The sequence below is a fragment of the Sus scrofa genome, chromosome 15 (genome assembly GCF_000003025.6).
Source record: "Sus scrofa isolate TJ Tabasco breed Duroc chromosome 15, Sscrofa11.1, whole genome shotgun sequence".
Taxonomy (NCBI): domain Eukaryota; kingdom Metazoa; phylum Chordata; class Mammalia; order Artiodactyla; family Suidae; genus Sus; species Sus scrofa.
Window position 1 is genome coordinate 72225449 of NC_010457.5, and position 26325 is coordinate 72251773.

The 26325-nt window shown below is 39.4% G+C and overlaps 1 protein-coding gene across 5 annotated transcripts in view; it reads left to right on the forward strand.

Moving 5' to 3' along the window:
* Positions 1–16821, forward strand: part of CSRNP3 (cysteine and serine rich nuclear protein 3) — a 201416-nt gene extending 184595 nt beyond the window's left edge. For all 5 annotated transcript variants that reach the window (XM_005671893.3, XM_021076406.1, XM_005671894.3 and 2 more), the window contains 2 exons: positions 3918–4214; positions 6325–16821. In XM_005671893.3, the coding sequence (XP_005671950.2) occupies positions 3918–4214; positions 6325–7383 (1356 nt within the window). In that variant the 3' untranslated portion in view covers positions 7384–16821. The remainder of the gene's footprint in view (positions 1–3917; positions 4215–6324) is intronic.

Below are 26325 nucleotides of genomic sequence, written 5' to 3' on the forward strand. Positions count from 1 at the left end.
ATATGAAAAAGAAATATAAAGATAGCACTCATATCAAAGTGGAAAAATGTACAAAATAACTATTCTTGTGAAGATGGATCATGGGATAAAGGATTCAGCAAAAACAGATGAGGAAAACTTAGAAGACTCCTAGATTTGTTGCATGAGATCTTGAGAGTGTAATGAACATCAGTTGGTGGCCAGAAATAGGGAGCTCATTGGCTTATTTCCCTATTGTTCTAATATAGAAAAGTGCATTTGAAAATAATGGATATAGGTTTGGCCTGAGTTTGAAAGGAGCAAACGGGCGTAGACTGGAGGAGAGGGCTGGAGAAGGACTTAAATATATTTTTTTTTACATGTGAGGAACTATTTAATTTTTATTGAAATATAGTTCATTTATAATGTGTTAGTTTCAGGTATACAGCAAAGTTACTTGGTTTTATATATATAATATACACATACATATATATATATTCATTTTTAGATTCTTTTCCATTATAGATTATTATAAGATATTGAGTATAGGTCCCTGTACTATACAGTATGACCTTTTGATTATCTATTTTATATATGCTAGTATGTATATTTTAATCCTAGACTCTTAAATTATCCCTCACTTTACCTTTGGTAACCATGAATTTCTTTTCTCTGTGAGTCTATTTCTGTTTTATAAATAAGTTCATTTGTATCTTTTTTTTTTAGATTCCACATATGAACAATATCATATGATGTTTGTCTTTCTCTGTTTGGCTTACTTCACTTAGTGTGATAATCTCTAGGTCCATCCATCCAAATAGTGTTTTTCATTCTTGTTCATAGCTAAGTAATATTCCATTGTGTGTGTGTTTGTGTGTGTGTGTGTGTCACATTCTCTTTATCCATTCATCTGTAGATGGAGACATGGATTGCTTCCATATATTGGCTGTTATAAATAGTGCTGCAGTGAATATTGGTATGCATGTATCTTTTTTGAATTTATAGTTTTCTCCAGATATATGGCCAGGAATGGGATTGCTGGATTGCATGGTATTAAAATTAGCATCATCTGTAGTTTATTAGACATACAGTTGTTTCTTGTGTGTGTATGTGTGTCTTTTGTCTTTTTAGGGCCGCACCCATGACATATGGAGGTTCCCGGGCTTGGGGTCAAATCAGAGCTACAGCTGTCAGCCTACACCACAGCCACAGCAAGACCAGATCTGGGCTACATCTGTGACCTACACCATTGCTCACGGCAATGCTGGATCCTTAACCCACTGAGCGAGGCCAGGGATCGAACCCACGTCCTCGTGGATCTTAGTTGGGTTCGTTAACCATTGAGCCACAATGGGAACTATAGTTGTTTCTTTTTAATACTTAGATTCCAATTGTTAATTCATGTTGCCCTGAAATTGTCATATTTTTAAATGCTGAAGCGTTATTTTTTGTTGACTTGTAGATTTCATGTACTATATGACAGCAACCATTTTTTAAAAAAAAAAAATCAAACCCTGTTGATATGAAATGAAATTCTTATTGTTTTGTAATGTTACCAGTTACACAAGGGAACGTAAATATTACAGGACATGAGATTAAGTAGTCAGGAAGTATTGAAATGAATCATGCTAACCAAGTCCTAGGTATTCTACATGTGCTATGGAATAGAAGTCTGATGAAGTTCACATAGACAAACCAAGAATTAATGAAAACTTAATTTAAAGGCCACAGAGGTGATAAGAAAGGAAAGGTAACTCCTTCTGTTTGTTAATTCAGCTTTATCCATCACAGAGGACCAAGCATATGTTAGACAATTATACACTTGAATTCCTTAGAAAATCAGATCTTTATAGATAGAAAGACGCTTCTGTTAGCAAATAAGAATTAACAAAAATAATAACAGTAACTAATCAAAGTAACCTCCTATTTGTAGATATAACAGAAAAAATGAAAACAATTTAACCAATACATTTATAAAGACATTTCAAGAAAGGAAATAAATTGTATATCACCTCAAGAAACAAAACCAAATAAAAGGTAATTCCCATCTTTGCAAGAACACAAATTTAAGCTCTGAAATATAAAAAAATTATGTGAATCAGTAGCTCTTGAAGATTCATTTCAGGTACCCTTTGCAATCTATTTTAATATACACTTGCTACTGTGTTGTTTCCTCTGCTTGAGGGCAAAGACCAATCTTCTGTTTGTTTTTTTAGTACATTCAGAGTTGTTCAGATTGTTATTTTTGGTCAGTAATAAATATTCTTGTCTGAATGTTGGACTTTTTCTTATGAAAATGAGAGAATGATGTCTGGTGTCATCAGAGTATTTTAACTGTGTAATAACTGTGGATAAGATTAAAAAGCCTAGTAAGGAGTTCCTGCTGTGGTGCAAAGGGATTGACAGTATCTCTGCAGCAGCAGGGATGCAGGTTTGATCCCCAGCCCAGGGCAGTGGGTTAAGGATCTGGCATTGCTATAGCTGTGGTTTAGGTCGAAACTCAGGCTCAGATTCGATCCCGGCCCAGAAACTTCATAAGCCACAGGGTGGCCAAAAAAGGGGGAGAGAAAAAAGCATAGTAGTAATTATAATTAATGAGATTTATGAAGTAATGCATTTAAAAGTTAAAGAATCAATGGCGTTCCTGTCATGGCTCAGTGGTTAACAAATCTGACTAGCATCCATGAGCCTCAGTCCAAACTCAGGCTCAGATTTGATCCCTGGATTTGCTCAGTGGGTTAAGGATCCATTGTTGCCGTGAGCTATATAGACTGCATGGCTGTGGCTGTGGGGTAGGCCGGCAGCTACAGCTCCAATTTGACCCCTAGCCTGGGAACCTCCATATGCCACAGGTGTAGCCCTAAAAAGCAATCAATCAATTAATACAGTTAAAGAATCAAAGTAGTTTTCCTATTTAGAACTTTATTGAACAATCCCTTACTGAGTTTCTACATTTATTCCTGTGCTGCTTCTCAGAATATACTTCTTGCTCATATTCAGAGAAAATGCCTCTTTCTAAATGCTTTTTTATGAGGAAAACATATTATGTGGTGGTAAGAAGTAAAATACTGACTCAGGGTTTCCTGATGGATGAAATTAACTTAGAAAAGAAGTATAAATAGATGCAGAAGGGTTGTGGGTATGAGACAGTCATCCACATAATAGTTTATGTGGAAGGTATTGCTTTAAGCAATTTCCTGTGAACTTCTTTGAGAGTGAAGTTCACTCTTTCGGTTGCCCGTTGAGGAGAGCCAGCGTGGTGCCCTCTGCTCCTTGTCAGCACGCTGACCTAACTGATTGCTTCATATCAAGTGCTCATTCATGGAACATTCTGCTGGGAAGCTGTGTTTGTAATCCCAACTGCACAGTGCAGCATATTTTTATTTCCTGGTACCTAGACTTTTCTGGAGCCCAAAAGACAGGGTTGTTATTTCAAAGACATGTTTGCTGATTTAGGTGGCAGTAGCTTCCACAAAGATGCTCTCACCTCCGAACAAGGACACGTTTATTTCAACATCTGATCTGCCCACCACGAACTGAGTCTAAAGATAGCTTTCACTGATGAGCATCTGTAACCTTTGGCTTTTTTAACATCACACTGGCTAAAAGCTCTAGCAACTATAGCTTGTAGCATTAGGAGGCTAAGAGTTCCAATTAACAAGTCTCGTGTCCATTTAAAAACCGTTCATGTGACACATTTATTTTTCTTCTTGTAATTTCTCTAAAGAGAAAAATAGAAGGAAATGATTTGATTCACAAACGCATTTTTTTCAACCCCCATGAATCATTTATTTTGTAACTCGAAGTTTACACCTCTTCATGTCCCTCACCAATCCACAAACACTTACTCATTTTGGGGATGTGTCGTTTTAGAATAGCTTCATTCTTACCAAGTGCAAAAGTAGGGATTTTAGACCCTGCCCGTGCGAAGTCTCTTACTTGCTGCTTTGTATTTCTAGATGACTAAGAATGGCACTGTGGAATCTGAAGAAGCTAGCACTCTTACAGTGGATGACATTTCTGATGATGATATTGATTTAGACAACACAGAGGTGGACGAATACTTCTTTCTCCAACCCTTACCCACAAAAAAAAGGAGAGCACTGCTGCGGGCCTCTGGAGTGAAAAAGATTGATGTGGAAGAAAAGCATGAGCTGCGAGCCATCCGCCTATCTCGAGAGGACTGTGGCTGTGACTGCCGGGTGTTCTGTGATCCAGAAACATGTACCTGCAGCCTGGCAGGCATTAAGTGTCAGGTAAGGATTGGGATTTCAGGGAATCTAAAGACAAGACGTTATATACCACCCCCTAAAGAAGCAGTTGTGTTACATATGCTAAAGTGTCCTACACATTGATGAAAACTCGGGGGCAAAGCAAGACACATGATTCAAGAAGAAAGAAATACTAATTCAGGGACATTTATAGGTATATGTAATATGCTTTTATACACATTATAAAATATAGTGTAAAAGGCAATCCAAGCTGCAGGTATCAGTCAAAATTCTTTCCTCTTGGATTCATGTATTATACTAGCTTATTTTGGCTTTTTACAAGCATTCAGAGAGATTCTGGCATCCCTAACATTTGAGTTTGTATTTTCTGATCCATCCACAGGATATAAAATGACTATTGATTAGAGGTGGTATAGCCTGGTGAAAAAAATTTATAAATTGGGACTTAAGAAAACTGAGTTCTCCTCCTGGCTCTCCTTTTTGCCACTATGTGGAATTGGCAAGTCAGTTAAATTTACTGAGTTCAGTTTTCCCACCTCTAAAATGAATGGGCTGGACTAGATCAGGGGTTGGAAAACTCACAGGTCAAATCTGGCCTGCCACCTGTTTTTGTCAATAAAGGTTTATTTAAGCACTGCCATGGTTTTTGTTTGTTTGTTTACATGTTACCTATACAGCTTTCAGCAGAATTGAGTTGTTGTAGAGACTGTATGGCCTACAAAACCTGAAATGGTCACTATCTGGCCCTTTACAAAAAAAAAGAGTTCACCAAGCCTGGACTAGATGATTCTCAGGTTCCTATCCATCAGCAGCTTTGGATTCTGGCTCTGACCTCTGCTACTACTTTTTGTTGGAACCAGGATGGCTATGCTAGAATCTACTTTCTCCTCAGTAGCATGGGAAATTCTCCCGCTTTGTTTAGGTGGCAAGAAGGGCAAGTTCTTTCTGGTTGCCTGTGCTCTGGGCTGCATACAGATCAGTTGGTGGAGTCTGAGACAGTTAGCAAATATCTTAGAAGTTCCTTGACTTGCCTAGAATTCCACTTAATACCTGTGTGAAGCACTTAGTCCAGTAGCACTTGGTGAACCCAGTCACTCTATCTGCTGAGGTCCATCACTTGAATCATTGTGGGATGTTAAATGAACATCTCCTGGAGCTCCCGTCATGGCTCAGTGGTTAACGAATCCGACTAGGAACCATGAGGTTGCAGGTTTGATCCCTGGCCTTGCTCAGTGGGTTAAGGGTCTGGCATTGCCGTGAGCTGTGGTGTAGCTTACAGACACGGCTTGGATCCCGCATTACTGTGGCTCTGGCATAGGCCAGCAGCCGCACTCTGATTGGACCCCTAGCCTGGGAACCTCCATATGCCATGGGAATGGCCCTAGAAAAAGCAAAAAGACAAAAAAAAAAAAGAAAAAAGAAAAAAATGAACATCTCCTCCTCTAGAGAAGCCTGTAGTCTCAGGGATTGGAGGGTGGGGGGACCAGCAGGTAAACACATGAGTCCATCAGTCACGGTCATGAATGTGCGTAGATACCTGTCACAGGCCCGCAGTACACGCATCATGTACCAAGGATCCAAAACAATAAGAAGGTAAACCAAAGAGAGTAAATTATCAGGCTGCCTGATACAAGTGGTGTCAATCGGAGACCCTGGGCAGAAAAGTTCATTTTATAGTAAGCAATGAAAAAACTCATGGTTAGTATGAGAAATGTTGTGTAATTTAGACTGAAAATAACAAGTGGGGATGAGGGCAGTAAATGTGCTTAAAATCAGTCTTGTGAGCTGGCATTTAGCAGAAGAAAAAAAAAGGAGCTTGCGGAAAGAACCAAAGCATTGAAAAATGGGAGCAAAATTAATGGGGTGGAGAGAAGAAGGGAGAGGAAGAATGGAGACAGAAGTAAAGAAAGCACAGGAGGGATAAATGAACTACAGCTACACACTTACAATGATAACTTTTATTTTGAATATAGGTTTTAAAACTAGGATAACTTCACTTCCCCTTTTTATACCTGTTTTAGTTTGCTTGTCATTCGTTCTGGTGTAAGTAGGTTTAAGTTACCGCAGATTCAAACAGGTTGCCGCAGGGTACTGGATTTTTATTTGGTTTGTAATCTGTGTTCTCCCTTCCAAGGTGGATCGAATGTCTTTCCCATGTGGCTGCACTAAAGAAGGATGTAGTAACACAGCAGGTAGAATTGAGTTTAATCCTATCCGTGTCCGAACTCACTTTTTGCACACAATAATGAAACTTGAACTGGAGAAAAACCGAGAGCAGCAAATCCCCACACTGAACGGCTGCCATGGGGAGATAAGTGCCCACAGTAGTTCCATGGGCTCTGTTGCTCACTCTGTTGAATATTCTATCACAGACAATTTCGAGATTGAAACTGAGCCCCAGGCTGCAGTGCTGCATCTGCAGTCAGCTGAGGAATTAGATTGCCAAGGAGAAGAGGAGGAGGAGGAAGAAGAGGAAGATGGCAGCAGCTTCTGCAGCGGAGTCACTGATTCCAGCACGCAGAGCTTGGCCCCTAGCGAGTCAGAGGAAGAGGAGGAGGAGGAAGAGGAGGAGGAAGAGGAGGAGGAGGAGGAGGATGAGAAAGGGGACAATTTCGTGGAAGGTTTGGGTCCTCATGCTGAAGTGGTCCCTCTTCCTTCCGTCCTTTGTTATTCTGATGGCACCGCTGTTCACGAAAGCCACACGAAGAATGCTTCCTTTTATGCCAACTCTTCCACCCTGTATTACCAAATAGACAGCCACATTCCAGGAACTCCTAACCAGATCTCTGATAACTATTCAGAAAGAGATACTGTCAAGAGCGGTACCCTCTCGCTGGTGCCTTACACCATGACCCCAGAGCAATTCGTTGACTATGCCCGCCAAGCAGAAGAGGCCTACAGCACCTCCCACTACCCAGCTGCCAACCCCTCTGTCATCGTTTGCTGCCCCTCTTCCGAAAATGACAGCAGTGTGGCCTGCAATAGCTTGTATCCCGAACACAGGTCCAATCATCCTCAAGTGGAATTTCACTCATACTTGAAAGGCCCCTCCCAGGAAGGGTTTGTCTCTACATTGAATGGTGACAGTCACATTTCAGAGCATCCTGCTGAAAATTCTTTGAGCCTTGCAGAAAAGAACAGATTGCACGAGGAGTGCATCAAATCACCCGTGGTTGAAACTGTCCCTGTTTAGTAGCTTAAGTTATTCTAGGACCAACTCTTCTCCTATTGAAAGCACTGTATTTAATTGGATTTCCTGGGCTCATTGTGGTTTTAACTGAGGACCAAGAAAACTTGGACGGTGGCGAATCTTCCAGACTGTATTTTGTTTTCTCCTTTCTAGCTTTGTGACTGTGCCATTGCACAGATACAGTCTCAATGAGGATTTTAAATGATTTCAGACTGTTTTGATAGAAAATGCTAATTTTAAAAAAGCATATCTCACAGTTACCTACCTGTCAAACTGTGTGAAGCCTGCCAAACTGTGTAGATCAGAGCTCCAAGTTTTTGGATTATCGGGCCTGTGCAAGATTGTTAACTGACTGGGAAATAGTAAGATTTAGAGTCCTAATTTTCGATACACCTGAAGATGATGGTGACTTTTTAATGTAAAAGTAATTATTGTAAGAAAAAGATTTAATCGTCCCATGTGTATTTTATTTATGGTAGTTAGAAGTCATGTTTTGATGAAAACGAACAGCAGCATGTTCTTTTAAGCTGAAGACACATAGTTAGTACCACCGAGCATGCCCACATGGATTGCCTCTGGAATCCATTCACGTTTTTATGATCATGTCTGATCAGATTTGCAAATACTTTCTTAAGGGTGAAATAGGCCTATTTTTGCTATTTTGGACAAATATATGAGTCTATATGTACAGGTCCTTACAGTTTTCTCTAAAGTGAAGAGTTAGGACAATCCTCTGGTGAGGGTCTAGTTCATTGCCCTCCCTCAGTTGACTCCGGAGATGGAGGTAGAAGGAATTGCCTTTCTTTTTTAAACAGCATCATCTTGATTCTTAGCTTGGACAGCACCTTCAAACTCTACTCCCCTACATCAAAATGCACTTTAGTGCCCCTTCATGGTACCTTGTGAGGGGTGGGGACTGAGAACTCTTTGAGATGAAAAATTAAAAAAAAATTTTTTTTAATCTGTAACTATTATAAGGTTCATATAATTAAATAGAGGAATCATCCAATGATAATTTTTGAAGGAAAAATGACCTGTTTTCCTTTGCCACTCTGAAGACCTAACTCGGTAAAAGCAGAGAAGGCTGAGGAAACATGGAAGAGACACAGCCTCTGCAACCAGCCTTTTGTACAGCGTGATCAATCCATCTCTACAAAATGAGTGTATAATGAAATTTCCATTTAGTGACTAGCCGATTGAAGGGGGGGCCTCTACCCAAATATTCAACTAGGCCTTACTTTTCTGAAGCATTTTGATTTCTCTTGCCTGGGACAATTTTGTCAGAACAGTCCAGAATGCATTGAATACTTTCTAATTACCTCATGTTCTCTTATTAAAGGGGACAGATAGAAATAAAACATGCACTCCCCACCTTTAGGTTATCTGCACTTGGTTCGTAGGAGGACTTTTAAGATCCTGTTTTCCTGTAAATTAATTTAGGTAACTAAATAGTGTTTCACCTTTTTTTTTTTTTAATGCAGTATGACTATGCTAAATCTGTTTCATATTTTTTACCTTCTATTGTTATGTACTTTTACATTATATGCCTCTTTGAAATGTGGACATGCCTTGCTATTCAGTGACTGCATAGCTACTTATTTTTTATGTCTTTTAGACTTGGATGTTTAGAAATATGGGTATGAATATATTGTAGATCTCAAGTCCCTAAAAAATACTATTTTATTTCATTGAATTTAAAAATGTTTGATCTAGAGAAAGTCCTCCAATGGAAAAGTTTCTACTAAAACTTGATTTGGGGAAAACATGTTTACTTGGCAGCTCTTCCACTGTGCAGCTGGTTCCTGCCCCCATTCTTCCCCACCACTGGGCCAGACTTAGAACCATTGGTATTAACATTGAAGCAGCTTTGGGTTGATCCTTAGGGAGGTAGCAGTGATGAGGGCAGGGATGTTCTTTTTGAATGACAAGCGCTTTGGGCTAATCGGATTGGGGGTTTGTTCAAATCTCAATAGTGTATCCCATGTTGTCTACTAAGTTACAGATTTTAGTGCTTGATCTCCAAAATTTCCCCCCTATTGATACACTCTAAAGGGAGCACAGGCCCAAAGAGAAGATGACAGGAGGCTATTGTTCCTTCATTGGAGCATTTGAAAGAATCATGTGTGCCATATGGACTGGACCATTACAAGCCTTTGAAGCATTTATGAGTGAAGTACTCAGCTTATTCTGGGAACTTAGTGTGGCAGAGTTGGGCAGAGGTGACTCTGGCTCAGTTGAAAGGTGGAAAGATGGTCCAGATTCTGAAAGATCTTTAATTCATTTCAGCTTTATTTTCACAAGAAAGTTGATGCCTACTTGCTTATGTTTGGCTGGGTCTCTGTTTTGTAGCTTCATTTCCAAAAAGATGCTTAACCTAGAAACAGGCAAACAAACAACAACAACAACAAAACCCCAGAGCATTTTTTACCTTCTTCTGTCCATTTGGGGTCAAAAAATCACTGCTACACAGAAGGATTAGCCTCCAGCCACAACAGCTTATATTCCAAATGTTATATACAGAACCTAACCCGTAAACATCTCCCACAAACTACATATACAGATTACGTATTAAAACAAACATATATCACATGCACACACACACATGCAATAGATGTATACCACAGAGAATGACAGATTTTAGGCAGTAGCCAATAATGAGTACTGAATTTTTCCCACCCTAGAATCTAGTTGGGTTTTATGATCTAAAAATGTGGTCTAGAAATGAAGATAATTTTTTAAAGCTATAGTTTAAAAATATTGGATCAAGGTTGCAATACTATGATGGAATCACTTCATTGTTACTTCCTTTCCCAGAAAAGCTGAGAGAGCACAGTGTGTCATTTGACTTTGTTTCCATTAATAGACCTTCTATTCAACAAAAATGCCCACATACCAGGAAGGCGCTACAGCTTTTTCTAAGCTTTTTAAAATGGGGATCAAGCTAGATGCAGCCAGTGGATACTTAAGATCTTTATACCAAGACACAATAACCTGACCTGCAGCTGTTATATTGCTCCCACAGTATAGCTAACCAAATTATAGGCTTTTTTTTTTTTTTTTTTTTTTTTTTTTGACACACAGCTTTTTCGTCCTTTACTGTCAATGGCAAAGCCTCATGCTTTGGTCCCTGTTGTTTTAGCACCAGCCCTCTACCTTTTATTAGAGCTTAATTCCCAGTTATAATCCAGGCCAAATTGATTTGCAAGTCAAGTGGATAGAGAAGCTTGCATTTCCTTTGTCATTCTAGGTTTCCTTTGGGAGAAAGGAGTCAATAAAAGTGATTTACTTAAGTTTTTTTCTCATCTATGGATCACTGATTATTAAGACATAAGTAAAATTCATCTCCTGTCTTTTGGTTAACTGAATAATATGGTTACTTTTTGAAAGCCAGTCTTTTCTTTGTGGCGAAACTATATTTTTCCCAGAGTGCCAATCACATATAAAATGTGAAATTGATACTTATTAATTAATTTTATTATTAGAATCTTCACAATCATATATGACCAAGGATATGAATTACAGAAACACTGGTCACAAATTAATCAAGAAACAAAGAGATTGCAAGTGATTTTTTTTTTAATTTCGTACTCTAACAGATTACTTCTAGGCAAAATTCTAGTTTTGTTATCATTAAACAGGAAAATATATGATTTATTTCCTATAAATTTATATATCACTGATTCTTTGGTTAAACTTCTGAGATTGTTGTACAAGTTAAAATCTTTTGGTCTTATTATTTAGAATTTATTAAGTGTCAATTCTTTCTTTTAACAAATATTTATTGAACACCTACTATGTTAGAGAAATTTTCTGGGTGGTTAAAAAGAGGGGAAAGAATATTACAAATTCTAAGGGATTATGATAGTGATGAAGAGTGGCATGAAATAATCAAGCGTCATTATAATCCTTTCAATTTGTGATTTTTTTAAAGTGATATTGGAAAAAGTGACATCAGTTCTTGTCTACATGGAATCTGCAACTTACAGGATGCTTTTTTTTTGCCTAAATTAATGGAACTCAGCGGGTCCTCCTTCTTCCCTCCCTCCCTATCTGAAATTTGTGAATTAAATCTGGGCTCAACTAGAAGGACTAAATCCAATGAAAGAGAGATTTTCAGATAATTGCTTCTTCAGGGTTAGACCTATGTAAGTGATGCTAAATTTATACCAGCAAACTCCTACCAGTTTCAAAGGCAGTTGACTCACCCATAACCCAGGAAACCTTTGAAGTAACAATGTGGAACACAATCACTCTTACTTCTATTTATAAACAGCCTATCAAAATAGCAAAGCCCAAATTCCTGGCTCCAAAGGCATTGCCTTGCAGCTTGTGGAAAACCGAGAGGTCATTCAGAGCCCTCACTTTTAGCTGGGATTACAAACCATTAAATTAGCAGGTGGAAAATTGACATCCTCAAAAATCGAGGGACTGCCTTTTTAAAAAGTACCACAAGCTTTCCATTTCTCCATATATCACTTAATCTTTCTCTTTAAAATGGCATCTGCTCCGTTGTCTCAAAGACATTTAGAGTATCATCATAGTCAGTATATAAAATACCAACCTTAAATGGGAAGTACCTTCCTGCCTTCAAAGGCAAGACTTAATAATTCGATTCTGCAAATGTCTGTGTGTCCTTACCACAACCAACACCAAAAGCTTGAAGCCTTAATCACTTTTAGTTCTAACACAAATTTATAACTACTGACTACATTATTTCTGGGATCTGCTAACTTGTTCTTGATAATTTAAATGCCTAAGCCACAGCTTTACACAAATAGCACAGCTCGTCAGATGTTTCTATGACATAAAGAATTTGACTCAATTTAACTGAATATCCAGCAATTTGAAAACTCACTAGAATTATACAAGTGTCAGGGTGAGGTAAGGATGGAATATAAGCTTAAATGATGGTGTCTCCTAGGAAGCATAAAGGCTCAGCAGAGCTGAAAAACTAGAATTTTATTATACTAGAAGAACCAAATTCACAAAGGTCAGTTACAAAGTGGGCACTCACAGCCTAGCTGGTGTTCATATCTGTGTCCCACCATCCCCGTCAATTATATCTCACTATCTAAAAATTATTTAGTGCTGTAAAATATAAAAACTCAGAGCCACAACATGCTAAAGAAACTATTTTAAATATTTAAACATATTTTATATTAAAAAGATTGATGGACTCTTGTCAAAAGTAATGAATATGGAAATAAAAGAGCTCTTTAATATTTTATCTGCCAAATTTGTATATTCGGTGTGACTAGTTTAAAACAGTTACTTTGTTTTATTTCATTTCCTCTAACAGAAAGAGGAGCATGAGAATCCCCCCCTTTCCTAACCCTTTCTAACCAGTGCAGGTGTTTTGGTTTTTTCTTTCTTATCAAAAATTCAGACTCAAAAGCTTGATATAGCCTGGATTTTACCTGGTGAGCAGTCCTGGGGTAAGTCTGACTTTGTGCTGTCTGGATAGTAATCGTAATAGTGCCCTGATTTCCATATCCTGACAGCAGTGATTCAGACAGAATGATGAGAAGCAGGAAGGTCTATAAAACCAGATTCAAAGCCTAAACTAGTTTGTTTTTTATATGCAATTTTATAATCTGATTAACATATAGCCTGGGATTTTAGTAAATCCAGGTACTTGTTACATTCATGGAAAATGAATTTCAAAGATTTAAGTCAGGTCGATGACTACTTTTCTTTCACTTGTGATAAATAAACCACTATACAGGGTAATTGTTTTCACTTGATATTTTACACTTCCTTGTAATTCAAGAAAAGCCAACTCTAGTATGTCATTTTATTTTATCTCAAAAAAGTTTCTCGCAGAACTGAATTTTCAAAAAAGGGTATGGTAAACTTTATTTTGGACAATATTTATACTCAGTGTGCTAATGGTGCCGTTCCTTTCTTTCCGTTACTCATTACCATGGTGATAGTCAAGTCAGTTCAATGACTGTCATTTTAGTGACATGTATGAGGCCATTTAAATATTTTTGAGATAACGTGTATTGACTAGAAAGATTTAGGAGGAGACAAATTTATGGTAGAAATTAGCCTGCCTTTGTCTAAGTTAATTTATGTGACCTGTTTGAAAGGTTTTAGTTGTAATTTTGGAATACTTCTTTGTTAAGTATTCTTCTCCTTTCTCTTGTGGCTTTCTCCCAATTTTTTTTCATGGCTTATCAGTATCTTAAAAGTTATTTATTGATAAGTATTTAGAAAGAAATTGATTTAGAAAGTATCTCTTTAAAAATTGTCTAGGAGCTTCCACCACCAGAGATCTCCATCAAATCCTACCCGCTCACGGGGTAAGACCAAAAAACTCCTTGTCAGGGGGGTGGCCTTCTAATATGGTTTTGCTGTTGTCTCTAAACAGGGAACCTATGAAAATGAGATTGAAATGTCTAACTTTTTAGCATAATTTATCAAATTTTGTTTGCTCCTCCTTGTCATGTTAACCACCAAGTTTTTCTCCTTGGGCATACATAAAGTGTTCATCTCTTTAAAAAATTCAAAGTTATGTATACCATTTTGAAATGATATTGAAATATGAAAGAGAAAGAAGAACAAAATATCCAAATGTGAAGTCCCCTAGAGAGGAAAAACCTAATTACCTAAACCTAGAATATAAATTGCCTGCAGTTAGTTTGTTTTTTTGTGGTTTTTTTTAATTTACTGTTGCTCCTTGGATGGTTTAATAATACCCAAATGATAGGTGGAATTGATAGATTTTAAATTTTAGTTGTTTTCAAAGTCATTTCCTTTGTACCATAGTCAAATGGGGTCCACTGCCAAAGGTTACTGTCTGAATCTTGATTCATTAGGCACTAGTCATGCCAAACGGGTATCTCAAAATAGTTTAATCTTTTCAAAGATACTCACAATGGCCAATTGTGTGTGAATAATAAAAAGTGAGATTCTTCTGTATTCCTCAAATTTTATAGTCCTGAGACTAGAAGAGATCTCCAGAGGTCATTTGGCTCATCCATCTACCTCCAGGGAGGACTGTCACTCAGGCATGCTCTATAGGATAGATACCCATCTATTCTTAACATCTCTAGGGAAGGCGGTTTCCTTGGCAACACAATCCAGTTCTCTTAGGTTTTTCTCACAATAAGAAAATATCTTGGCCAGTCTTTGTGAGCTAGGCACCTGGCAACAGTTGTGGTGATTTGGGCCATTGTACTGGAAGACTCAGAAAGTTGGGGTTTCTCCTACCTTTGATGTTTGTTATATTTGATGATTTTATAAGTCTCCTAAGAAATCAGAGTTTAAAAAATAAAGATGTGGGTATTGAGACATTGCTCTACAAAGTGACTTGCTCTTGACAAATATGGCTGTAGTTTTTTGTTTGTTTGTTTTTCTTTTCTTTTGTGTTTTACCGATGCTGTGATGTCAGGAAAAGTGACTATTTAAGATCCTCAGTGACAGATATCAGAACTAGGATCAAGTGACTCCGCTTTTAAACTGTTCAATTTTCTGAGAAGTTACAGTTATAGAAAGGGAGCATTTTCCACCTTCTTGCTTCTAAATAAGTACCTTCTCGTTAATCTTTCTATAGCCTAAAATGACAAATGAGAATCTCAAGTTTTCCACATTTTCTGGGAAAGATGTGACCAGTGGTGTAGAGTCTGGTGTGGAATAAAATAATTCCAGAGAATTAGTCAGCCACCATTTTATCCCAGCCTTTGTCCCTTTGTTGTTTAAATAGTGGCTGCTTGCCTTCTCAGGGATCAGCAAAATGATTTTAAAATGTCATCTTGACAAGAACTAAAAACGAAAGGAGTTCAGGAGGGGGGTGATTTTTTTCTGAGTACACTGCTTGACCCACGCAGCCCCTGCAAAGAGCTTTCTCCGTTTGCTCAGAGTTGCCTCCAACTCAGAGTCATTACTACACGGAAGATGAGCAGCACCCTCAAATCAATGTTTCCTTTCTCCAGGGGATCTTTTTTCAAACTAGATACAGCTGCTTATTTATTTCCCCCAGCTCAGATGTTCTTGTGAAATGACAGGCATATCATTGTGGTTGCGCCCCACAAACAACATTAGGGAAAATAACCCTTTTTGCTTAAAAAAAAAAAAAAAAGCTATAGGATGCTTATGTAAAGAATGTTGAATCATTTGGCCCATTTTTAATTGACTCTAGACACCTCTATGGAAATAAGTCTGAGGCGTAGTTTGTGAAACATGTTTCAAAAGTGTTTGATGTAAAATAAACGCTAGACATTTACAGTGCAGAAATAGTTAAAAAATAAAAATAAAAAACCTGTAGATTTACAACTCTGTTCCTAAGAACCTCAGCCTTTATTGTGTCTTAGTAAAGTTGATCTGCTTTCATTTTTGTTTATTGCATTTCTGGTGTAATAGCCTCTTAAGATAGAACTATTAATACATATGTACTGGTTAATGCCTGTTAATGCAGAAAATGGCACTTTGTTATTTCAGTGTGTTTCCCTCAGTGTCACAGGGTATAACAATTTGATAGGAAAAGGTCATTTGACATTGGTCAAAAATGCATTTTCCCCATTTAAAATGTATATGTATAATTGGATGCATAGACAAATGTCACCTTTTGCAGTATCTTTATCTTGATCATAGTCTTAAACATCAACTGTGTGTCCACTTTCCAGCTGCCGTAGAAATTTGGTACATTTTGCAAATTCTGGTGAAATCTAGTGAGCTGAATGTAATGGTAGATCAAATGATCCAAAGCACTTGAGTGTTATCCTTCAGTCTACATTGAACCATTCGGACATTGGGAATGGTCTTTACACAAGGGAAGTGTTTTGAGTATGTGTGGGTTTTTTTTTTTTTTTTTTTTGGCTCTTGGATTTTCTGGCAAAAAAGTAATTAAAAAGAGTGAGATCAATTCACTGTAACATTTTTCAACATTGTGATTGGTTTTATCTGTTAGTTGATTCTTGTCATTACTTTTACTCAATTCCAACAGTATTTCAATAGATATTTTTACTGTTATGTTCAATCTAATAACTTAGAAAGGTTGGAAGGGAAGAAAATCAAACTATAATTCATATATATGTTCACTTTACATGAAGACATCATGTTGTATGTCGCATAGTTTCTAGGTTGATTTCTCTTGTGTATAAGTTATAACATCAAAGATGCCAAAGGGTATATAAAATAAGCTACAATAATATTCCACAGTACTTAACCTGGACTTTATGTTGTAATAATTTATTCATATTAGCTGTAGTCTTCTGTATTTATATTTTCAGTATTTATTATGAATGACATGGAAATTTGTGTATTTATTGTGGCTTTTTATTGCAGTGTGTATATATATATATATTACAAATAAGCATTTTTAAGTCTTTTAAGTTTCTTTTATTAGTGGCACTTGTATTATGCTGTACTTTTTATTATATATTGTACAATATCTTGTCCATTTGTTTGCAGCAGAGTAAAACCGGTTTCTAAGTTGTATCTACTGTTGCATTTTTGTTGCATTTTGCATAAATCCTTTGTTCTTACCTTCTGAGTTGTCTCACACACACACACACACACACACACACACACACGAACATCTTTCTCCCTCTGTGTAATAAGTATATTCCTAAAAAGTTGTGTATGAAGCCAGTCCCTTTGAAATGGCTCGTTATGTTATCATCCAAAGATGTACTAACTTTATTATGATTGATCTCTAAATAGAGATGCTTAATAACATTTTTCTTCCTTGACTATTCAATCATTCCATCATGTAATGATATGTAAACAAATATGAGGGCCAGAGAGGAACTTCCTATTCATATGAATTGGGGAGGATATTTTTACCAAGCCAAATCCAATCTTTTGTAAGTACTATCCTACAATAATTCATCTGTTTAGTAGTAACTGCGATTTACTTTGCCTAAAGCAGAATCTTTGATTTGGTATTTAGAATATATATATGTGCACATAGGTACATATATATATGCCTATCTGTTTAGTCACACAGACTTAAGATAAACAAACTTCTTTTTGTAGTAGGAGAATGAAGAGAAAAAAATGGATCCTTCCTAATCTCCTATTACATGCAGGTCACTCTCTTCAATAACCTGTTTTTCTTTTTTAAAAGTGCCTTTTTTTTTTTTTTGGCTGCGCCTACGGCATATGAAAGTTCCCTGGCCAGAGATTGAACCTGTGCCACAGCAGTGACAATGCTGGATCCCACTAAGCCGCCAGAGAACTTCATAACTTGTTTTTCTTACATTTGGACACTCAGTCTATATTTTTGAAAGTTAAATAATAATACATAATTGCATGATCATCCCAAATTGCAAATTTGATTGTGTCATCCACTTACTGAAAAACTCTTCTGTGATGGTCCTTCCTCATTGCCAACAAGTTAAAAGTCCAAACTCTCTAGAAAGCCCCTACGGGATGACCTAAGATCTGGATACAACCGACCTCTTCAGTGGTTTTGTTCATGAAATTCTCTCTTTGCCTCCCTTGTCCTCCTTTGCCCACAGACAGACTGCTTAGACCTTGCCTGTCACCCTATTTTTCTCTGTCTTCCCTTTTGCCCGGAATATATGCCCCACAACCCCATGTTGACAACACAATTCTAATGACTACTTATTTTATAATAGAAAACTCAAATGCTACTTCCTTTATGCTGCCCTTCTGGTTCTCCTGAAGATCGATGACTTGCTCCTTATGCCTAATGCAGACGTTCATTGGAGCACCTCCCTTTGAGTCTCACTGCACCCATATATCTATCTACTCCCCCTACAGGGCTCCCTGAGAACACAAAGTATTATTCTCCATGTCCTCAGCATCCAGTTTAAGACAGCAGATGCTTAAAATATGATTACTGATTTATGTGCATTCCAAAATGAATGGTACATTTGCAAGAATTCAGATGAGGGAAAGATATTGGGCTGAAAGGGTGGACACGGTGTCAGATTCAAAAGGAGGGAGAAATTCAGCTTGTAGAGGATGTTTTGTATTCCACTTTGTGGAACAGCTTGAGGAAGGGCTGAGTCAGGACCAAGTCACACCCTTTTATGCAAGGCAGAAGGATGTTGCTAAGAGCAGATGATTTGCCTTCAGGAACAAATGAGCAATCAGGTGAGAAGACTTGATTCCAATACTACAAAGCTCTGAAGACCAGTCTATAGAGTATGACATGTCCTTAGGGTAATAGGGAAATCTTGAAGTATTAGAAGATAAAGTGCAACCAAGTAAAAGTTATATGTTACCAGTGTGAAATCAGTGTGGTTGCAGGACACAGACAGTTTGGGAAGATGGGAATGCCAGAGTGAAAATCTGCCTTGTAGCTATTGCAGTCACCACTCATTCAGAAAATCATTGTCTAGGACACACTTATTTGCTAGATTACAAGGGGGCAGCACTGAACAATACAGGCAAGTCCCCTCCAGGCAAGCGAGGATAGGGGTCTAGATGATTATGGCAAAGAAAAGGTTGGTTTTTTGAAGACCCACTTGGGTGCGACAGATTAAGAGTAGCAAAAAGATGATGAGCTTAAAATAAAGCAGGTGAACTATGGGGAAGGACTTGAGAGAATAGATGTATTGTTTACAGAAATGAGGATGTAACAAGGAGGAGGAGATGTGTTCATTTTGGACTTTGAATTGTTGCTGGAATACTCAGTGAAAATACCAAATGGACAGAAGGAAACATGAGTCTTGAGCTTAGATAAAGGTGGGAGATTGGGAGTGACTGTTTTAAGAGGAGACTAGAGAGAGGGCATGAGAAGGGTACTGAATAGAGAAGACTGAGCCTTTCAGAGGCTGGAGTTGCAGGTCGTGATTTCCAACAGCAATGCTGAGATGGAGCTTAATAAGCAGGATTTTCCTTAAGGGCTAATAATACTCGTGGAAGCAGGGAGAGCACAGGCAAGGAAGAGGAAGAAATCAAGCTACAAAGCAGATCCAACAAAGCCCAGCCAGCCACCCCCACCTGGGTGCTCTGGAACATCAAGGGCTTCTCTGAGCCTGGGGCTGAAAATGGCTGGTCCTTTATAGCCACCCTACAGACATTCACTGGAAGAGCTCCCCAGGAAGGGAGTGCTCTGAGGCAGTTTGTGCTCTGCAGTAGACGGAATTCCCCCAAAATATCTGAAAACTGGAAGTTGTTTGCTTAGAGCACTCTCAGGAGCTGGGAAAGCCCTTCAGGGGAACCCTTGAAGGTGGCATAGCTGTTTTCCATAGTCCATCCCTCAGATCCACTTCTTTTAAATTTCAGGGAGCAAGCGCTCCAGGACTAAGGAAAACTTAGAAGAGCTCAATTAGTAGAATAAATGACAGCCCTTGCCACTGCAGGAGGGTCTTCGAGCCAGAACTGGTACTCATCTTCTCCCTCGTTCACTATAAATTCCACATTCTCCTCAGCTTCAGCAGTCTCTTTGGCTAATCTCGGTGGCTTACATTGTAGTATGACCAGGCCCCAAGAGGCATCCTAGTTGATATTCCTTCCTGCTCTTAGTAGACCCATCTTCCTGCTAGCAGTAGACCCATCTCTTCCTGATGACCAAGGTCAATTAGCTTGAGTTCTTTGAGAATCTTTAGTCTGCTAATAAAAGTGTGCCCCTATTGGGACCTAGGACTTTTAACCCACCAGAGTCTATAGAGCTATGAAATAGGACACACTGTTTTCCCCAGTGGGTCATATTAAGTGAGGCCACTTCTGCTTTCACCTCATGGAAGGAACACCTGGGTTCCTATACCCATGGGATATTTCTACAGGGAACAAAATACTATATAAAGGTTTTTGATCCAATGTGTATACTACATTCTGAACCATGGTACCCCATCCTACAGAGTATCACCTCCAAACTTTCACTGGAACTGCACCTTTAGCAGGTCAGCCAACACTCTGTCAGGCTGGCAGCTTCTGAGTCCATGATATGACCAGTGGGTCTCATGGTCATGGGCCCACTCCATACCTCCTTTCCTATAAATTTTTTCATTGCTCTGATATGATATTATAGGGGATCCCATATGGGCAAATCAAATACACTGTCAGCTCTGCAGCTAAGAAAGGCAAAATCAGACCTGGAATATATTTTTTAATTAAAAACAAAAATAAAAATCTCTGGTACTTCCAGAATGTAAGAACTCCAATGTAATCAATCTGCCAGCAAGTCTGGTTACTTCTGAAGAATAGTGCCATATTGAGGGCTCAGCATCAGTCTCTGTTGCTGGAATTCTGTAGATTTGGCAGCAGTAGTCATGTCATCAACCTTGGTAAATGGGAAGCTGTGCTCACGGGAAAACCTTTCAGGAGAACTCTTGAAGGTGGCATAGTCTCCAGGTCTCCCACTGCCACCCAATTCTTGTGCCTATCATGGCAGCACTGGAGTAGCCAATGGCTGAGGCTGGCTGCTATCAACTGGCCAAGTTCTTCTGTGATATCAATACTATCCAAAACAAATATAAGGTGAGCCACAAGGGTGAGTTGCATATGTAATTTTATATTTTTTTGTAGCCACATTAATAATAGGAAGAAAAAGATGGAATTAATTTCAATATATTTTATTTAACCTGGTGCATAAAGCATATTGCCATTTCAACATGTAACTGATAAAAAAATCATTATTTTTTACATTCTTCCTTTTTTGTATTTCTAAGTCTTTGAAATCTGATGTGTATTTTTGTACATTTCAGTTTGAACCAGCCACATGTGGCTAGTGGACAAAGCACTGGGCAGCACAGGTCCATACTGCTCTTTAGTGGCCCTTCTGCCATGGATGCTCTCTGGTTGGTGTTAACATACGATATGATGATCTTCACACCGTGTGCCCACTCCCATATGATCACCCATGTGATCCTACCCCAGACCCCCTTTTCCCCAATTGTCCAATCTGAGTAGTCAGCCAGGCTATTCACTTCTGGTCATGAACCATATGTATTCTAACAGCTGTTTCTCCTTCCACACCAAGAGAATGACCACGTGCACCACCAATGATCTGCCCGTATTTAAGGTTCACCCCAGCTGCTGTCTTTCAAAGTCTCCCCTACCCTCCATCCCACCATGAGCTGCAGGGCAGCTGCCATCCATTTTTGGCTTATATTGCAACCAGTCTCCAAACAAAATTTTGCCTTCCTATACTACCTGGCCATAAAGTGTCCTCCACACTATGTAAGGGTGAGTTAAGGGAGAGGTGCTGGCACAACGGTGTGGATGATGTGGAAGATGGGCTACCTGTTCATACAACTCCCTGTGCCCTTCTGTCCTGTTTGTGCTTGATTGCAGTTTTTCTACTTTGATCTTACAATGGATGGCTGCTAGCCCTGCCTTATGTTTTGACTTAGTGGCTTAGTTGGAACTCAGCTCCTGAGATGTGGTTTCAGAGGCATGGTCACTTGGTATCGCCTAGTCAGGCACTTACTCTCTACAAGGCCTCAGTAATACATTGAGTTATTTTTCAAAAGGCATATAAATTACCTCTCCAAATGGCAATGCCTTAACCCCTGGATCTGTGTTGCAGTTCTACAAGTACCACTGGCTATAACTTCCACATCACATCTTTTGCCACCCCTGATGTCATGCCTGATCTGCTGGGCTTCGTGCACTGCAACCAAGCCTTGCTACACAAATCACGTGGAACTGGCAGTTTGTCACATTGCCCAGTTTATGATCAGAGCAGCATTCCCTGATGTGCAATATGCTGCCTCCTGAACCTCAAGAGTCTTAGCAGATATTGAACTTGCCTTTTCATGGTAGAAGACACAATAATTTATTTTTACCATAAAGAAAAGTTTCTAGAATGACCCACACTACAAGATCCCCAAAGATTATGCTGATGTAGCAGGCTTCTGAATCCTCCAAGGGTTTATCCCCCGTATTTAGAGTGCCGGTATTTTACCAAGGCCTCCAGCATGCTGATGATTTATTGGTCATCTGGCATAATTAGCATAATATCATAAATGGAGGGGTTTCCATTGTGGTGAAGCGGAAACGAATCCAACTAGGAACCATGAGGTTGCGGGTTCAATCCCTGGCCTTACTCAGTGGGCTAATGATCTGGCATTGCCATGATCTGTGGTGTAGGTCACAGACATGGCTCAGATCTGGTGTTGCTGTGCCTCTGACATAGGCCGGCAGCAACAGCTCCGATTAGACCGCTAGCCTGGGGACCTCCATATGCCCCAGGTGTGACCCTAAAAATAAGACAAAAGACAAATAAATAAATACATAAATAAATGGAGTAGTATTCTGCAGGATGTCTAGAGAGTACCGTATTATAACAGAGTAAAAAACTAAATGTATATTGTCATCCATTTCAAGTGAATGCAAACAATTTCAATCCTCTTTTCTAACTGGAATGGAAAGAAATACATTTGCCAAATCAATGGCCTCACCACGTAGCTGAGGTTGGTTAGCCTTCTCTAGCAAAGATATCACATCTGACATGGCAACTGTGATTGCAGCTACCACTTGGTTGAATTTGTGGTCATTTACTCTCATTCTCCAGGATCCATCTGCATTCTGCAAGGACTAAGGTGACAAAGGCAGATGTAATGGTGAAACCGAGAAGGACTCTATGGTCCTCCCCCCATCCCATGTCCTCCACCTGCCTTTTGTCTGTAGAAAAACTTTAACCAAAGAAAAAGTTTAATTAGAGAATTGAGGAAATACAGAAGCAAAGGAAAATAATCAAACAGAACAAAACAACACTAGTTTAGTCAGTAATTAAAGTCAAGGACTTTAGTTCCTTCTCAAGTGTTATAGATAATATTCTGAGCCATATCCTGTGAGCTGTAGATATTGAAACCCCCACCAGGTAGAAAAAGTTAACTGCATGATGACTGGACTATAGTTATTACCTACACTGCCATAATTCTGAGAACCAGCCTCCAAGAAATGGGAACAAATTGACCCCGGAACTGAAGATTAACTGTACTTAAAACAATCAAGATGACACTGGTCAGACCACCACGTGACCAATTTCAAGATGACTATCAGATCTGACTGTGCTGTTTCGACATGTAGCCCCCTCCTGTCTTTAAAAGCTCTTGCCCACTGATTGTCCGCAGTGGGGGAGTCAGCCTTTGGCCAGAAGTCTGCCCTGCACCCCCACACCCTACCTCCTGTTGCCAGCCTCTGAAAGAAAACAAACTTTCCACCAATCTTGCCCCTTAATTGCCTTTAGAACCGCCAAGCAGCGGGACCCTGCTTTTGGTAACGTTTCGGCGCCCAGGGTGTGGCTGCTGTGTTCTCACGATATCTGGCCTCCCTCGGTTTTCGGAGTAGAGCCGACAGCCATAGCAGTGCCAGAATGGTTGCGATGAGCCAGCTGCTTGGTGATACCGGCCCTGAGACGGGAATTTTGAGGAGCATTTGTAGGAGCCACTGAAACCATTTGTTTTGGGGAATCCTCCCTGTTTCTCCCCTGCTCAGCACTGGCTGCCAATTTACACTTTTCCTTGGTGGAGTGGAAAGATGCATCTGGATGAACTGAGGAGCTCCAAGACTAAGTAAGTCCATGGGTGTTCACCAGGGCAAATTTTTCTTTTGAGCACAAAGTGCTATTTGGGCATTTTTGCCAATTGGTTCTACCGTTGAGGACTATTTGTGAGCACTGACTGCTATTTGGGCATTTTTCCATTTTGTTCTGAAGTGTGTCTGCCTTTGAGGACTATTTTCGAGGACCGAGTGCTACCTGGGCCTTTTGCTAATCGTTCCTGACTTGTATCTACCAGTGAGCACCGTTGTGTGTTGGAGAAGTGTTTGTGACTCTGTATTGGCCATCCTCTTGGAGGATTTGTGACCGTTCCGTCTTCCGGTGTGTGAATGTGTGTTCCATTTGTGTGATTGGTATTCTTGTTGCTTTTGTAAAATGAGAAATTCAGGTTCAAGCCATTAGAATGATTTTAGGTCCTTAAGGTACCACTAATTTCCACTAGCCTCCCTGGATGCAAGCTTGTTTTTTATTTTATCTTGATTAGGGGGAGGGAGCAGGAACTGTTTTAGAGATTTCCTCTTGGCCTTCCTCACCATTATGACCTTTATCTCACAAGCCAAACATGCTGCGTGGGGACTGCATGTACCAAATATGCCAATCTTGATCATGTAATCAGAGCCAGAAGAAATGACCACCAGGTGGGTCTGCAGACCTAGTGGAATTAAGCCACTTGACTAGAACTCTTTGTTTCCTGGTTCTTATATGCCCCCTCTTAAACCAAGGGCTCATGGCGAGGCTTCAGTTATCCAGGTCATTGTCAAGTCGAATCTGGTGTCAAACAGTCCTCAAATGTTAGGGTATTCTCCTTTCCCTGGTGCACAGTCATGTAGGTAAATGATTGCATGGAGGACTGGGGGAACCATTACCATGTATACTTGTATGACAGAGCAGAGTCCTTCCTCTCAGGGACCTGGCCTCCTCTTGAGTCAATGGGTCCTGAGTCTGCAAACTGATTCAGGGCTATAAAATTTGGCGAGAGATATTATGGTCTTTTTTATTGGGGTGATTATCTTCAGGCTCCTAGTCATCCATTCTGATTTCTCGTGATGGTATAACAAGGAAAAAACATTACCACTTCCATAACTCTTTGTGTGTCAGAACCCTTTTACTGCTACTCTGACTCTGCTGCTCACTATGATAATTAAAACCCCCTGGCTTTTAGCAGTTATGTGTCATCACCTGTCTACCCTTGCTTTAGAGTTGTGCCACCCCCTTTGGACTGCCACATTGGGCCATGAAATGTCTGTGCTGTACATACCACCACTGAAGGGGTCCACTTTACTAGCCAAGTAGCATGTGCAGCTCCCCAGTCCCATCACACTGACAGCGTTTTTTGGATCATTTCTGGTGCCAAATATCAGATTGGGTGTTCTAGAAACAGACCCTAAAATGGAGATTGACATGCAGGATAGTTATTAAGTATCAGCACCTGTGGAAGCAAGGCGGCAGAAGCAATTAAACAGAGGAGTAAGTCTAACAGTGATGCAGCCTCAGGACAACCCACAGGGAGCTCCAGAGCTGAAATGACCCATTAGAGTTGTCCCCTAGTGAGCCAAGAATGTCAGGTCTTTAAGCCCTCTGTGATCAGTCATTGTATGTGAGTGCCGTAGGCTGGTCATGCTTTTTAAATAAGGCCTCTCTACAGCTGAAGCCATCCTCGAAGGAGAAATAACAGTCAGCACTTAAATGAACTGGGGTGGTACATCTAATGTCCACCACAGATTTGGGATTCAAAAGAAGGAAGTGAGAACATGTAACAGGTAAGAGATAAATATAAAGTCTTGAACTTTGGTTTAAAAAATGAACGCATGCTTTACCTGTACAAGATTTGTCTTTCATGATTGAGCCCCCACCCTACCCACCCACACTTTGAGGGCTGACTTCAGTCCTGGTTGCTGCAGTTTAAGAAGAATATCCACTTCCTGGAATGTGTTCAGAGGAGAAGGATCAGGATGGTAAAAGGGTTAAAAACTACAACAGAAAAGGTTGAATAAAAGAACTAATGTTTTCACTAAAGAGTTTTCTTCAGATACCTAAGAGGCTTGAAATTATTCCCTGTGGAATTAATATCTAAAAGTCTAGGAAGGCAGAAATTTTCATAATATAGGGAGAATAATTTTAATAATTAAATGCAAATTTAAAAAGCACTGCAGGTCTAAATTAGATGAAGGAGGGAAGGGAAATTTCCCATCAAAGGAGCTGTCTCAGGCAACTGTGTAGAATTCAGATTCACCAAATATAAAACCACAAGAGAGTGGCAAAAGGGGAGAAAGAAGATAAAGTCAACGTTAGATCTTCAATGGGTTTGAAGTCATATTTAGGACTTTAGCTATTAAGCAGTGGAGACTTTTACTCCATGGAGAGTTTTATTCCACTTAGAGTTTTAAAAGCGTACGTCTGACAGCAAAATAGAATGGATTGGGGAGGTATGCAAGACAGGAAGCAGAGAAACCAATTAAGGATAGTCAGGATCGATGGAACCAGGTTTATCTTGCTCATCACTGTTTTTGCAGCACCTG